Source organism: Anthonomus grandis, chromosome 1 (genome assembly GCF_022605725.1).
Source record: "Anthonomus grandis grandis chromosome 1, icAntGran1.3, whole genome shotgun sequence".
NCBI lineage: Eukaryota > Metazoa > Arthropoda > Insecta > Coleoptera > Curculionidae > Anthonomus > Anthonomus grandis.
In genome coordinates, this window is record NC_065546.1 from 8,078,405 (window position 1) to 8,094,906 (window position 16,502).

A 16,502-nucleotide genomic window follows, 5' to 3' on the forward strand; every position below is an offset into this window, starting at 1 on the left:
AAATTTTTATTCCTGGCGGGAGATCCACCAGAATAATAATTGCTATGACTCTCTCTGATTTTTTGAAGGCGTAACAGCTTTTCTGATGAGAAGAAGGACCTTAAGGCTGACAGATCTGCTTCAACTTCAGTTGGACCAATACCATAGGCATCATGGTACCGAAAGTAGAGCCTCCGCAAAGAGTCCACGTCACTAGGAAGTCCCTCTGATGCAAGTGCCAATCGGATGCTGGTATTGGTATGTCCTTCAAAACACACACTGGAGGGTTGATCATGCAGATAGGCAAGGAATAGCCTAAGAGGTTTTAAGATGGAAGGGTCTCTCAGTCTGGCCAATAAATAGCGACCATCAGTCGCATCTGAGTCTCTTGATAGTCGCACTATTGGTGGAGTCAACGGGTCCATATTTGCTGCTTTATTCACCACTGAATTATTATCGATGACAAAGTCAACCTCTAATAATTCTGTTGCAAGGGATTTAGAGGCAGTAATGGCCTCCCTATCAGAATCGAGTGCGAGCCATTTGTTTAACATCTTTCCTCAGATTCTCTTCTTCACTTTTTAACTCTTCATTGGAAGAATCATGTACCTGTACCTTTACCGTCTCACCATGGTTGTCCATAAGAATTGATGACAGGTTGAAAATTTCCTGTTTCATATCCCTGATTGCATGGAAAAGAGATTCTTGTCCATCCTACAATAATCACAATCCTCAGACCTACAATAATTAAGATGATCTAACCTGAGAAAAGGAAAATTCAACAAAAACTTACCATAACATACACAAAATACCTAACATATAAATAAACAAAGCTTACAATAAAGTGGCACTATCTATGTACAAAGAACTCAACTAAACAACCAAATCATTTTATACATTTTAGAAATCTAACCATCATTTGAGAAATCTATAATTATTTAAAGTTATTAAAAACTAGGTGGCCATCAAATTCAAACCATTCATTTAAACAGGACAGATCTGGGCTTTTAAAAGCTTTACTAATTTCCATTGTCTCTAACAAGTCTAGTTTTTTACTTTTATTGCACTGATGAAGTATTTTTATATTTTGGCTATGAGGAAAAATGTCAGACAACAAAATGGCAATTAGTAATGTTTTCTGGATTCTGAACATATTAATTGTAGGAACTATTTAGATGTCAAAACAATTAAAAAATCTTAGACAATTAAAACAAAAAACTAATATTTACGAAAAAAAATTATGAAATATCGAACAAGCAATAACCATTCCCGATTATGAATATAGACCTGGAGATATTACCACACAAAACGCATTTATCTATGTTTTCGGAGACTTAATAAGTAAAGCGCTACAAGAATATTCATATGAATTTTCCAAAGAGTCTCGGACAGTAGATATATAAAATAAATTATTTTTCAAATTAAAATATTTGGACGCAAACAAAAGCGCATATGGAAGCCTAAAATATATTTGCAAAGAATTTATTTATTTTATATATCAATTAGAAAAAATATTTTTATTAATAATATTTTTCAATAATATTTTATATTTCGAAAGGATTTCCATTTTTTTTAATAAAATGTTAAAAATCCCTTTTACGCATCCACATTAAGATTTTTCCGAAGTAGCATACATTTAAACTATTTGTTAGGTTAAGAATATTTTATACTTTAAAATATGCAAACCGCGATTTAAGAAATATTAACAGTGCAGAGCAATTGTAAAATTAATAATAATATAGTATTTACAATGTCTCTTTATAAAGGGGATTAAGTAATTTACGCCTATACCTTTTTCTAAATCCTATTGAGCATCTCTGGGATAAACTGGTAAGACGTTAGAAGGATCATCAACCCTTCCAAAATCTGAACCAAGTTTCATATGCTGTTTTAACGATTTACGAGCAGTTACCATAACAAATAATCAGAAATTTGGTGGAAAGCATGCCTCATCGTTGTGCCGAAGTTCTTAGAGCCAAATGTAGACATACTAATTATTAATGTACCTTGTTAATTTTTTCGTTAAATAAATTTTATTTGTTTTTGACACTTTAATTTATATTTGTTTTAATCGTATTACCAAACAGCCTTTTGAAAACAATTAAGTCAAACAAGTTAATTTTAATAAAGGCACCTATAAACTATTTTAAAAATATAAATGTTTGATAAAATAATAATTTTTTTTTTTACTTATTGAAGTTTATAGACATGTATCTATATTTATGTTGAGTAGTTTATTTGCAATTCAAGTAAAAATGTTTTTTTTTAATATTCAAGAAGTCCTCAGAGGCCATTTTAAATGACCTAAAATAGTCTTCAAACATCGTCCTACATAAATATTTGACTCAATAAAGTAGCTTCATAAAGATTTTGACATAGTGTCATATTAAAGAAGATGGTATTACCAACTTGAAACTTTGGTATTATAATCAGGATCAAATGCAATGAGGTATCACTCATACTTAAAATTTAGGGTAGGTAATAGGGTAGGGTAATAAATCCCCGCGTAGGGATTAATGGTAAAGGTTTATAAATGCGAGATTATCTTGTCCCCTTAAAATCAAAAATCGACGTGTGCAACCGTTTTTTGATTTTTTACGATATCTTAGAGAAATTCGGGTGGAAAGTTTTCGGTGCGCCACCCTATTTATTATTTGTTACTTGAAAATTATCATTTTTTATTAATTAATTTGGATAGATAGGAAATGCAAATACAGTATTTTTAAAATACTATTGTGCATTGGGTATTTTTGGTTGTTATTTTTTAATGTCATACTCGTAATGTATGAACGTATTATCTGCCGAATAAAAATCATTTTTATTTTTTAGTTCACTCGCTGCGCAGTACATCAGTGCGAGAACAGTTGGCTGCCGCCTCTGGTGCGGCAACTGCCGCCGCCCTAACTGCCGCCGCCGCATCGCCTGGACCAGCCCCAGGGCGCTCCCTCTTTGGCCGCCTGGGTATTCGCAAGCCGTCCATCCTCAGCCTGACCAGTCCACACGCGGGCGCGGGATCGTCAGGCGGTTACTCGCCTGCCACCGCTCGTACCTTTAGTTTGGACGATTTACTTAAACCTCCCCCTAGACGTAAGGCGAATGGCCTGCGCTATTGTACTGTCTTGTACACCTGTTTCCTCCGAACACAATAATACTAACCTACTCTTCTAACTATCTCTGCTCTATCTGTTTCATTCTTCTATGTGGTATTGTTGGGTTTTCTTATTTTTTGTAATAAATTTCGTCCCTTTTTTTATATTGTTTTATGCGAATTTTTAGTGATATGAAAAATTTAATAAAGATAATATCAAAAAACATACAGTGTGTGTCAGCCAAATGGAATAAATTAGCTAATAAATAGACGGGAGCGTGTTGGAAAAAACGCTCGAACACGTCGATTGGTTTTTATAGTTGCGCATTTTTTTTTCATAAAAACTTTTTATAGAGGGAGTATCAGATAACGGTGGCGAATACCAACTTAGTTTAAACATAACACCCTGTATGTTAATTAATTTTTAGATTCCTCAGATCATTTTAGACATATTTTGTATACAATGTCATATACCTATCATTGACTGTTTCGGAAATATTAAGTAAAATTCAAAAAATAACATCTAGAAAAAAAAATATTTATTTGCCAAAAATTGTTACAACATATTCAAAAACTTATACATAATACAAATCTAAACAATAATGTCAATGTAGGAGATGTTTCTGATGTGTCTTGGCAACACCCTACCCGTAAATAAATTTCTTCTAACGTTACTCAACATCTCAGGTGTGATCGATCTAATTGCCAGGGTTATTCGTCTTCGTAAGTCAGCTAAGTCAGTGGGTTTAGTTTTGTATACAATAGTTTTCACATATCCCCATAAAACTAATGGCGTCAGATCGGAAACCGTGCTGGCCATTCCATCGATCCTCGCCTCCCTATCCACCGATCTGGAAATATTTGGTGGAGGAACTGCCGGACATTTATTTGGTAGTGGGGTGGTGCTCCATCTTGTTGAACCCATATCATATTCGCTGGAACTTGTGGGTTTCCTGGACCAGGATAAGTTGGCCAACGTTGGCACTACATTATTTTATTTAAATATTTTATTTATTTTATTTAAAGCAGTACAGCCCAACAGTATATCCATTTAATGGGCAATATAATTTACATACCTATATATATGTCATTATAAATGTTCAAAATATAAAGATAAACTAAGTCTAAATAGCTTATTAGTACCTAAAAAATTATTTTAAGAGAAAAAAAGAAAAAAAAAACAAAAACATCATTTCAACCCGAAATATAAATCAGCTAAGCATACTAAATAGAGTACCTAAACATAACAAATGCGATACGTAAACTTTAGAATACCAAGTCGCGAATATAAGTTCATTAAGAAGTAGTAAACAACTCTGTAAAAACTTTAATTAAATTATTACGTGAGCAAACAAATAGATCACAGAATGGCGTTATTTTGTTTGAATTGTCTGACATTACGTATAAGGGTGAACTTAACATTGCATTTGTCCTGGCCCCTGGGCAATAAAATAAGTTTGTGTTTCTTGAGTTGAGACGCGGCACAGAAAAATTTAGATTCTCTAGTAGCTCAGGACAATCAACTTTCCCATGCAATATCTTATGCACCAACAAGACCGACGATCTATTTCTTCTAATTTCAAGAGGTCCCACGGAAAAGCGAGTTAGGAGAGTTTCGTAAGAGATTCCCTGAGGAGGATAAAATCCGTCAGCCTTAAAGGAAAGATACTTTAAAAATTTTCTCTGTATTTTTTCGATAGAATATTTATGAACCTGGTGGTAAGGGTTCCACACTATAGAAGCATATTCCAATTTAGAACGTAAAAGAGCAAAATATAAGTTTTTTAAGGCTTCTAGGTTACTGAAACTCCGACAGTTTCGCACAATAAATCCAAAGACTCTACTAGCACTGTTTGATATATTATCTATCTGGTTCACAAAGGTAAGCTTATTATCAAACACCACACCCAAATCACTGACTGATGAATATCAAGTAAGTTTTGTGGAAAGGGTGTAATCGAATTCGATTACATTTTTCCTTCTAGAAAAGGACACCACCTTACACTTAGACATATTTAGATTTAACCTATTTTCATCACACCACAGACTTACACACCTCAAATCGTTCTGCAAAGACATGCAATCAGTAGTATTGGTTACAGAAGAATAGATTTTTAGATCATCAGCAAATAAGAGCTTTTGTTGATCTAGTTTATCACTTAAGTCATTGATAAATAAGAGAAAGAATAATGGACCTAAATTTGACCCTTGGGGAACCCCCGATGACGCAGTATATTTATAGGAACAGAAACCCCGTTGACAGACATATTGCTTTCTATTTAAGAGATAGCTCTTAAAAAGGATCAAGGAATCCGATAGAAAACCAAAACTATGAAGTTTATTTAAGAGTATATTATGATCCAAGCGATCAAAAGCCTTTGAAAAATCTAGATAAATTACATCAACTTGGCTCTGGCTATCCAAGGCATTCGCAATAAATTGAGTGACAATTGTTAAGTTTGTAACAGTGGACCTTCCCGGTAAAAAGCCATGCTGATGTAGAGACAATTTATTAGAGACAAAAAACTGGATTCGTGAATAAAGTATTTTCTCAAAGACCTTTGAAAAGTTACACAAGATAGAAATTGGTCTATAGTTTTCGATATGCTCACGATCACCACCCTTAAAGACAGGACATACTCGTGCTTCTTTCCATGTCATAGGATATTCTTTTTTGTTTAAACAGAGATTAAATAAGATTTCCAACGAGCGTACCATATCTCGTGGATCTCGTGTTGGGTTACCGGGGTGATGCGAAAAGAGTCAAAGACGGCTACTGCTGCTGTAGCATCTATCGTCGGTGTTGCAGCTGCACCGGAGCGTAGAAAAACAGAATTAAAATAATGTGCAAAACTGTCGACTATTTCTTGGGGATTATTGAGGTTCCTGTCCTTATAACGCATGATGCCTGGAATAGTTGACGTCCTATTTTTATTATGAACAAAGTTCCAAAAACGACTAGAGTCAGTTAAAATATTTTCCTCAGAACTTGTTATATAAGACTTATAGGCTGTTTTTAGTTGCATTTTCACTACCGTTCTGATCCTACAAAACTCCTCTCTGTAAAACAATATATTCGTCAACTTAAATTTTTTGTGCATCTTAGCTTTATATTTAATATTTTTAATAATTTCGCTGGTATACCAACATGGATATTGGTGTTTGTAAATTACGCGTAGGGGAACGTGTTTATCAAAAATTTTAAAGAGTGTGTCGTTATATTCTTTTATCGCTAGATTAACATCACCAATATTGTTTAGGAAATTCCAATTGGTGTTAAGTATATCATTATAAAGAGTAGGAAAATTTGCTTTTTTAAAGTTAAATGATTTTTGATTAGTACGTTCCTTAAATGCTACATTAGCTTTACACAAACTCATATCATTAATGACCAGAGCTGGATGGTATACGTCCTCAGCTATTAAAGGTAAATTATCCCTTGCGACTTGGCATTCAAAGTTGCAACAAACTAAATCCAATAACCTATTTGATTGGTTTAGAACATTATTACATTGTTTAAGTTCAAAATATTGCAAAAAAGCATTAACAGCAACGGATTTTCTATCGCACACATCATTAATATACCTAGGTACATTAAAATCACCCACAATAAGGAACTGGTCACATATATCAATTTGTAACAATGTTTCAAAAAAAAGTTCAAAATCATCGTCTGTTACTGAAGGTGGCACGTATAGAACAAGAACAAACAATGATTTATAAGAAATCGAACATTTACAAACAAGAAAGTCTATATTCGGAAATAGATCTGAGATATGTGAAGTATCAACTGTTAAACAAGAAATGGGATTTTTAACTGCCAATAGTACTGCACCTCCACGACTCAGATTTACGCGACGGAAATCGCGATCTTTTCTCCGCACCTCGTATTCTGCTGGGAACAGTTCGCAGCAATTTATGTCCTCACTAAGCCAAGTCTCTGTTAATGCTACAAGGTCATATTCACAATCACTTATTGAAGAAAAAAAAGTGTCGAATTTCGTTTTAAGTCCACGTACATTCTGATAATAACATGTTGGTGTTGGTGTGTTATTCTCAAACCTGTTGGGCTGCTTTAGTTTTTTGAACGAAAGTTGTATCTCTTATTACTGGTTTAGGCGGGGGTAATAGCTGTTGGACCGGAGCATTATTTCCATCTGAAGATGTGATAGGAAAAGTGGGTCTACTATTCACAAGTGTTGAGTTAAGGGATTCGCTGCTACTTGATGTTCCAGGAGTTTGTGGTGCGAGTTTTAGCAGGTCATCTAAATACCAGTTTTTGTTATCTATTACTAAATGGTCTTTTCTTAGTTTTACTGAATGTCCCTGACTCTGTGCTGATTTTTTTATAGAAAAGTAATTTCTTTTTCAGTTGAAGGAGTTCGTTAGGCAAGTCTTCCGAGAGGGCGTATTGACTATCTTTTAATTTTTGAAGCTAATTCTAAATAATTATCGCCATTCAAATTGCCGTCAATAAAAAAGGGACCTATGATCTGATCTTCAATAATTCCTGCCCACACGTTAACCTTTTCAGGGTATTGAGTATTGTCTTCTCTCGTCCAGCGAGGATTTTCCCTGGACCAATAGCGGCAATTTTGACGATTGGCATGACCGTAAAGAGTAAAGGTGCACTCATCAGAAAACATAACATGTTCTAATTGGATCACATTGCTGTCTAACATTGCCATCATTTGTTCACAAAAATACATTCTCCTGTCAAAATCGTTTTCCGTGAGCTCCTGGGTGGGTATAATTTTATAGGGATGCATTTTGTTTTCTTTAATTATTCTAATAACTGATGAATAGCTAATATCGAGTACTGGGGCTGTTTTCCGAGTAGATGTATGTGGGTGTTCCTCAAACTCAAGCATAACAGCCAATTTGGTATCCTCACTTATTGCATTGGCAGCTGCTTTTTTTACCTGCCTAACATGGCCCAGCTCGCGGAATTGCTTTTCTATTTTACTAATTGTCCCTTGGGTTAAAGGCGGCAAATTTGGAAATTTTTCGTGAAATAAGCGAGCTACTTCTATTTGCGTTCGTGTATTATCTCCATAGCCAATCATCTGTACAATTGTTATTTTGTGCATTTCTGTTAAATGAACCATTTTTCTGGCTTGTAGTTAATGAATTTTAAACGACTACAGCACTGACGACTACTTCTGTCATGCAACATGAGTCAACATTAAGTCTGGCATTTTAAACCCAAGTAAACAACAATTTTTAGTTTTTTTTATTCTCATATCAATAAAAAGGAACGCTGAAATAGCTTTTGCTTGCTTTATCATTACCAAGACCTAAATGGGCAAGAAGTATTAAGTGAGTTGTAGAAATTCTTGAAAAATAAATAATTTTCTTTTTTAAATGTTATTTTTTGAATTTTACTTAATATTTCCGAAACAGTCAAATGATCTGAGGAATCTAAAAATTAATTAACATACAGGGTGTTATGTTTAAACTAAGCAAGTTAGTATTGAAAACCGTTATCCAATACACCCTGTATAAAAAGTTTTTATGAAAAAAAATGCGCGTAAGTAAAAATTTAAATAATTTTGCTAAAAAATATACCGGGTGGTACATCGCCAAGCTGGCCAAAGGAAATTGCATATAAATTATGGTACTTCCAGATATTTGCTTCCCTGTATATTTTACAGAAAAACTGTAATAAATATTTTCAAAGATAAGCGAGGAAGAGAAGCCACCATACCAAATTTTTTCACTCTAAGTGCTGTTATAAATAACTGCGACTACATACAAACAAACAACAAAGCAAAACAAAACGAAGAAGTACCGTAAAATGGGGAAACATTGGCCCATTTTTTTTCTATTATTTGGCCTATAATAAAATACTTGTTAAACTCTATGGTATATAACTTTTATTTATGCATCATATTGGATGTTTCCATAGATTTTGTACTTCAGTCAATGGCATGTATAATACATTATTTATCAAAAAAAAATTTTTTTCAAGTGGGCCAAAGGTACTTTGAAATGGGGAAACGTTGTCCCGTGCATGTTAATTAGGTCTTAGGTTAATGCTACCCTGAAACGTAGGGAGTTAAATTGATTTTAGGTAAATAAAAGCTTAAGAAAAAATACTGGCGGTTTTTCAAACAGATAATAAACAGGAAAAATGCAAAATTTACAACAAAAAAAATATTTTAATGAAATTTATTGCAAATAATCAACACATTTGTTATAATAAGGGACAAAATATCAAAAACACTTTATCCTAATGCATTGCAAAAATATCCTACATCTATACTAAAAATTACACTTAGTTGTCAACAAAATTGTCAATTTCTGAAACTTTGTACTGATTTCTCATAGATATCATTTTTATCTCGTTAATTTTCATAATAACTTCTTCCCAACTGTACAAAAATTCGTCCTTTTTTTCTGGCCACCTCCAAAATTTAATTCCTTAATATTAGCTTAAATTAGCACGACTTGGTCTCTCAATATCAGGATTTCGAACAACCTCATTATTCTCGTCTTCAATCAAATCAGAAAATGAATCGCTTAGATTATCAGATTCTAAATCATTTTCATTTAAAGAGCTCTGAGAAGAGCTTGAAGACAAATTTCGTCTTGGCTTAGCGGATTTTTGTTTTCAAGATTTAGGCTTGGTATCTGGGCTTATTAAGTCACTCGAACTTATGCTTTTCCCAGCAGGAACCTGTAATTTTTTTCTTCTCTGTTTGGTCCTATTTTCAGTTCCCAAATATTCTGCACGTTTTGCCTCTATCTGTTCCAAAAAAGCTGAACCCATCATATCTTTATTCACTTCAGTCAAGTTTTTTCGTAGGCGATCAAGTAACATTTGCTTATTTAAAGCATAAATCCCACATTTTTTTAAAACCAGAAATTAGATTCTGGCTTTTATCTATTTCTAGATTTTGAATTAGTTCTTTAAGTAAGGGTGGAAACAAATCCTTGTGAATACTTGAAAATCTGGAAACAGATTTTGACTCTTTCCACTTGGTTAAAATATTTCGCTAAGCTCTTTTTAGTGGGGCAAAAAATGCCACATCCAATGGTTGGGTGAGGTGAGTTGTGTTTGGCGGCAAACATACGAATCTTATATTATTCTGCTCACATAGTTGAATAACCCTTTCGCTAATATGCGACGAGAGGTTGTCACCTAATAAAAGAATAGGTCCATATTCGTTTCTCACTTCCGGAAGAAAATGATATTCAAAACAATCTTCAAATGTAGGTCCGTCAAACCATCTACTCTTGGAGCGGTTGTAGCGACTTCTTGGGGGCCATTTTCCGTCCAGAAATGCTCGGCCTTGTATACAACATAGGGAGCAAGGCAAGGTTTCCTTCTGCATTGCCACAAAACATAACAGAAGTGGCATTTTTGCTAAATTTGCATATTTTTTCAACATACTTAGCCCCTCTTTTACAAATGACTTTTTTGTTTCCTGGGTCGTCACTAAGATTGGTCTTATCGTAATTCCATATTTGAGAGGGTGGAATCTTTTCTAAAGCAACTGCTAAGTTTTCCATATAGTAATTCAATACCGCTTCAGAAACTTCTGCTCCAACTCTCTTTATATTGGAACTAATTCGTTAGGCTAAGTTTTTATGACGCAGCAAGTAAGATTTTGTCCACTCATATCCAGGCAGATTATCTTTGAACAATGAAATACGGGATCCTTTTTTGTCTAAGTAAGCTTTAACAGCCATCCGAAAGTCTATTGCAACTACAGGAAAACCGAAATCTGCTAACTTGATAAGATGTTGTTCAAAAACAGCTTCTTTCGCATCTGAAAAGACTCGAGATCGGCCAATAGTTTTGGAGTGTTTGCCCTTTAATTTATTTTTGATTGTAGATCTAGGAATACCATAAGTTGCGGCAGCAATTCGTTGAGACATTCGACCTGATCTTATTTCTTGTAAGCATTCTTCCAGTTTTTCAGACGTATAATTTGCATAGGATCGTGACCCAAGGCGTTTTTTTGGGTGTCGAGGCATTACTAACCTTCCTGAAAAAAAATATGAGTGTAAAATATTTGTTGCTAGTTGTTGAGGTTGTTGACCCCTAAATATGGGCCAAAGTTACCCTAAATCATATTATCCAGGACAACAACAAAAGGAGAGTTAATAATATAACTAAAAAATATGTTACGCTCTATTTTATAGTCAACTATAACGCCAATATACTTATCGAGATACTAGAACTTTCCTAACAATTGGTGCCGATCAAAGTTTTAATGCGTAAGTTATTGAATAAAAATCGACCTGTCCGCTTCAAGATCACCATTCGACCGAAAAACACGCGGTCGCCGTCGCGCGGCTGTTAATGAAAGTACAAAAACGCCCTCTATCGACTGGAGTTTACACAATAGAGTTGTTATTTACTTTTTTAGGTGCTATTTTTAAAATAATCTTTTTTCTTAATGTGGGCCAAAGTTGTCCGCAAAGGGTTGATGTTTTCCCATTTGACGGTATTAAAAATAAATAAAATATAACTTTTTAAACTTATACATTAATTTTTTTAATCAAATGCTCAAACTCCGTTTACCGTCAAACAATATCCTAAACGGTTGTACAATTCGTTCGTTGTTTTTTACATTACTACGCCGATTATGCGTCCAATAAATACATTTTGAAGATCTTCCCTGACGTTGTGTGAATTATGCACAAAACAGCCATTTTCAGATGCAACTTCTTTCAATGCTGGTCCAACTTGATTTTGAAAAGTTCAAAAAATTAGTCAAATATTTTTCTAAAAAAAAAGACTCAATAATTTAATGACCAAGAATACCCGCCCAAACATTTGAATCGGTCATTTGAGAAACAGCACATGTCATATTTTCGGCCATTTTGATTTTATACCGATAATGCAATATTTAAGGGTAAATACATCGTTCCATACAGTAACATCACTTGTCCGATAATATTCGCACGATTTTATTCTCCTCCTAATATTCGATTCCGTTTAGTAACAACACAAGTCAGTGACATGTGCTCTCTCAAAGCATTATAAGTAGTGCTATTTTTGTTTTGTTGTTTGTTATTGTAAACCATGCCGTCAACAAGTGGTAGTAACTCTGATAGTGCTCCGACTATTTTAACAAACAAGAAGGGTAAAAGAAAGTTATACACGTGTGAAATAATAAAAAATGCTAGACTAAAGGGTGAAGAATATATTAATTATAAAGGTGCTGTAGTTTCTGCTAAAGAACAGGGTGAAAACTGCGGGTAAGTTGTTACAGGTTTTGAAGGTTAGGTTAGCTTTTGTTAAGTACATTTTTTTTTGTAGATGTAAGTTAAAGTGTTATAACCGATGTTCCGAAGGTGACCGCCAGGAGATTCTTCAAAAAATCAGGCTTTTGGCAACCAAGAATGTGCAGGATGCATATTTACAAGCGTTAATGTCTTGCCAAAACGTCAAAGTTAAAAGGCCAAGGAATATAGGGCGAGCTAAACCGAAATCTTACACATTTAAATACTTTTTAACATCCTCATCTGGACGAATCGTGGTGTGCAAAAAGGCTTTTATTAACATTCACGCAATTACACCTGCTAGAGTTCGACGTCTAACTAAGTTACTTGTAGAGGGCAAACATCCTAATGACAAAAGAGGCAAGTGTTTTTCTGGAAATGCAATTCCAGGAAATATAGTTTTCCAGATTGAGGATCATATCAGGAGCTTTCCTACGAAAATTTCACATTATAGTAGCAAAGAAAGACATTATCTTGACGAGAAACTTAACGTGAAAATTATGTACGATTTATTTAAAATACAGAACCCTTCAACCAAAATAAAATACAAGTTCTACTTGAAAATCTTTCAAAAAAGATTTTCCGTCTCTTTTGGACGACCGCAAGTGGACACCTGCTGCAAATGCGAAGAACTAGGTGTCAAAATAAAAAGTCCCTCGCTGAATGATACTGCTAAACGAACCGCTGCTGCGGAATTAATGGTGCATAAACGCAGAGCTAAGAAATTTGATAACAAACTAAAACTCTAAAATTTCCCAAAATCCCGAAAATGATAATTTAAACATTTGATTATATGCAGAAGCTTCAATTGCCACTGGTTCCAGTACAAGAAACTTTTTATTTAAGACAGCTTACTATTAATATTTTTTGAATAAATTTAGCTGGAAAACAGAAAGCCAAGTTCTACCTTTATCATGAGGGTATCGCAAGAAAGGGTCCCAACGAAGTAGCGTCATTTCATTTGGACTTTTTACAGAATTAAATTCCAGTCGGGACTAAAAATCTACATATTTTCTCGGACAGTTGCAGATTTTTAATGGCGTTGGTGCATACGAAGCGATTCGAAACCATTAACCAGTATTTTCCACAACGAGGACACTGTTTTTCACCAAATGATCGAAATTTTGCAACCATTAAGCGAGTGATTAAAAAACATGATAGAATCTACTCAATAATGGAATACATCGAAATTATGGTCAATTCAACAAAAAATCGAAATATTTTGTAAAACTTGCAAAAACTGAAGATATTGCTGATTTTAAAGGTTGGTGGCCAAAGTTCTATAAAAAAAACACTTTGTCCATTGAATCTCTTGGTGTACCGAGGGACCAAAAATACACAATTCAAACTTCACGCATTTTAGATATTCTTCAAATGAACTTGTTAAATGAGGCGTTTAATTTTAAAGACGGGGTTACAAGCCATAAATTTAGACTTGCCACCTCCAACTTATTACAACTTCCTACCCCTGTGCAACAACCAGCTTATTCACAAGGAAAGGTTCCGATAAATTCAAAAAAACTTGAAGTCGCTTTATGTGACTTTTTGCATACATTCCAGAAGAACACCACGGCTTTTATACAGAGATATTAAATTGGCCGAGAACTGAAAATGAAGACCATTAATTAGTTTTGTTTTTTATTTTATGTTTTTTTGACGTATTATTCAATAAAAATATATCCTTATATTCTGAGTTTTTATGTTCATTTCAGAAACATCACATGTCGCGCATTTTCAAATACACATATTTTTTTTCTAATTTTTCTTAAAGGTTTAAATATTATTGTATTATGCCCGAAATCGAACAAGTTTTTAATGCTAATTATTTTTAAAAATAATTTTTTAATCCATTCTTTGAGATTTTTAGTTTTTCTTATTTTCTATAAATAGTTTAAAAGTGACATGTGCTGTTTCTCAAATGATTCATTTACCTTTTGAGGGTATTGGGTCCTTGTAAGAACACATCTATGTTCGTTTTCTTTACTCCAGTAATAAAAATTTTGAATATTTGACTCATTATTTAAGGTAAAGGTGCATTCGTCCATAAAACAAACATTTCGTAAAAACTTTGTCATTGTCATTTTCAGTTCCATAAAAGATTTTTAAATTTGTCTGATGTTATTTTTACCTCTGACGAAGAAAGTATACTAAACCTTAACCTTAAGTTTAATCTTTATAATAAGGTGGACTCACAAACACGAGAGACTTTAGCTGTGGAGGCTGAGAGTATTTTGCAGACGACAGCTGATACAAGAAATAAGAACATCTTACGCGCTAAAATAATAAACTTTTTAAATTCTAGATGTGGCTCGAACAGCTTAAACAATAACATCAATAAAAAGCACCTAATTTCGCTAAAAAATAAAATAAAGAGTAACGATTTGATATTGTCAAAAGCAGACAAGGGTAATTGCTTAGTCATTCTAAACAAGACTGACTACATTCAAAAGATATTGGATTTTCTGGACTCGGAGGATTTCATTACAGTTAATAGAGACCCCACCAATTCGTATTTTACGAAAGTTAAGCAAACATTGGACAGATGCAGCTTAACTCTCAAATTCTTTAACACTAAAAAAAAACTGTATCCTATGAATCCTGGAACTCCGATCCTTTAGGGTCTCTCCAAAATCCATAAGACCAATTTTCCCATAAGACCAGTGGTTTCCTTTGTTAACTCCCCATGCTATAATCTTTCCTCTTGGTTGAATAACGTTCTCAGGGAGGTGACTAACTTTAAAAGTATTTATTCGACTAAGAATTCTGTTGATCTAACCAACAGTTTGAAAAATCTTATCTCATCGATCTAAACTCATTTCCTTAGATGTAAAAAATATTTTTCCCAGCATCCCTCCCAAAGATTGTTTAAAGTTAGTGAGAACTCTCCTATTAAAAACATCTCTTAGTCGTATAGTCATTGAGGATCTTTTAGACTTACTCGATATAGTGATCAACCAAAATTTTTTCCAGTTTAACAATAAAATTTTCAGGCAGGTCTCAGGTTTGGCTATGGTTTCTTGTCTTTCCCCTCTGCTAAGCGAGATTTTCATGAGTCATCTAGAAAGAGAAATAGTTGAGGGTAGGTTTAGAGATTTTCTCATGATATATAAGAGGTATGTGGATGACATTTTTATAATCTGTAATGGCAGGGAGGAAGACCTACCAAATTTTCTTAGTTTCGTAAATTCCTTACACCCTAACATTTCATTTACAATCGAAGAAGAAAAAGATGGTTGTTTGTCTTTTCTTGACCTTCTAGTTAAGAAATGCAACAATAAACTTATTTCTGAAATATATCGGAAGCCCACTACTACCGATAATGTAATTCAGTACTCTTCAAATTCTCCCTACTCATATAAATTTGCCTCCTTTAATTCATTTTTCTATAGATTGTTTAATATCCCCTTGTCAAAAGAAGCTTTCGCCAAAGAATTGAATATTATAAATGTAAAAATCGCGTTTAAGACAGTCAATAATTTAAAGAACCAATTGGTCAGTAGAGTGGACAAGGCAGGCATCCTTTCTAAATCGGGAGTTTACTCTTTAAAATGTGATGATTGCAACGCAGTATACGTTGGCCAGTCTGGAAGAAAAATCTCTACACGCATTAAAGAACACGTAGCGCTTTTTGAAAAATTTAAAAATACCAATGTCAGTGATACTCAATCGTTTGCGAATCATTTGCTGGCCTCTACTCATAATTTTTCTCCGGGGGTGGGAGCTGAAATGCTTCATAAATGCCCTAAAGGTAAGAAGCTTGACCTTCTGGAGAAAATGGAAATTGCAAAAGCTAAAAAGAGTCCTGTTCTCGTGTGTGTGAATGACGTGTTTACTTTTGAACCTAATTTAATTTAGCTAAGTATCGTTTAACATTTTTCTTGTAGTCACTTTCTTCAATTTACATTGGCTAACGTGTTAAGTTGTTTTAGCATTAGGTCCGTATAGCCGATAGGTTTTACACTTATGCTTATAACCTTGCTGTACCGGGTTCGATTCTTGTTGAGTCTATGTTGTTGCGTTCCACTTTTTAATTTTTTATTTTTTGTTTTGTACAATTATAACCTTAAAATTATTGTTTAGTAAATCAAATAAAATATGTAGTATGTTGGGCTTTTTCCGAAATCATGTTATTGTTTCTTGAGTATTTTAATAATGACTTAAGACATCTAATTCGATTTCTTTGGCGCAAATTTGTTTG

At 33.8% G+C, this 16,502-nt stretch overlaps 1 protein-coding gene across 2 annotated transcripts in view; it reads left to right on the forward strand.

Moving 5' to 3' along the window:
• The window catches only part of LOC126737949 (uncharacterized), a 541,322-nt gene that overhangs the window by 511,135 nt on the left and 13,685 nt on the right, over window positions 1–16,502 (forward strand). For both annotated transcript variants that reach the window (XM_050443074.1, XM_050443084.1), the window contains exon 21: window positions 2,809–3,066. In XM_050443074.1, the coding sequence (XP_050299031.1) occupies window positions 2,809–3,066 (258 nt within the window). The remainder of the gene's footprint in view (window positions 1–2,808; window positions 3,067–16,502) is intronic.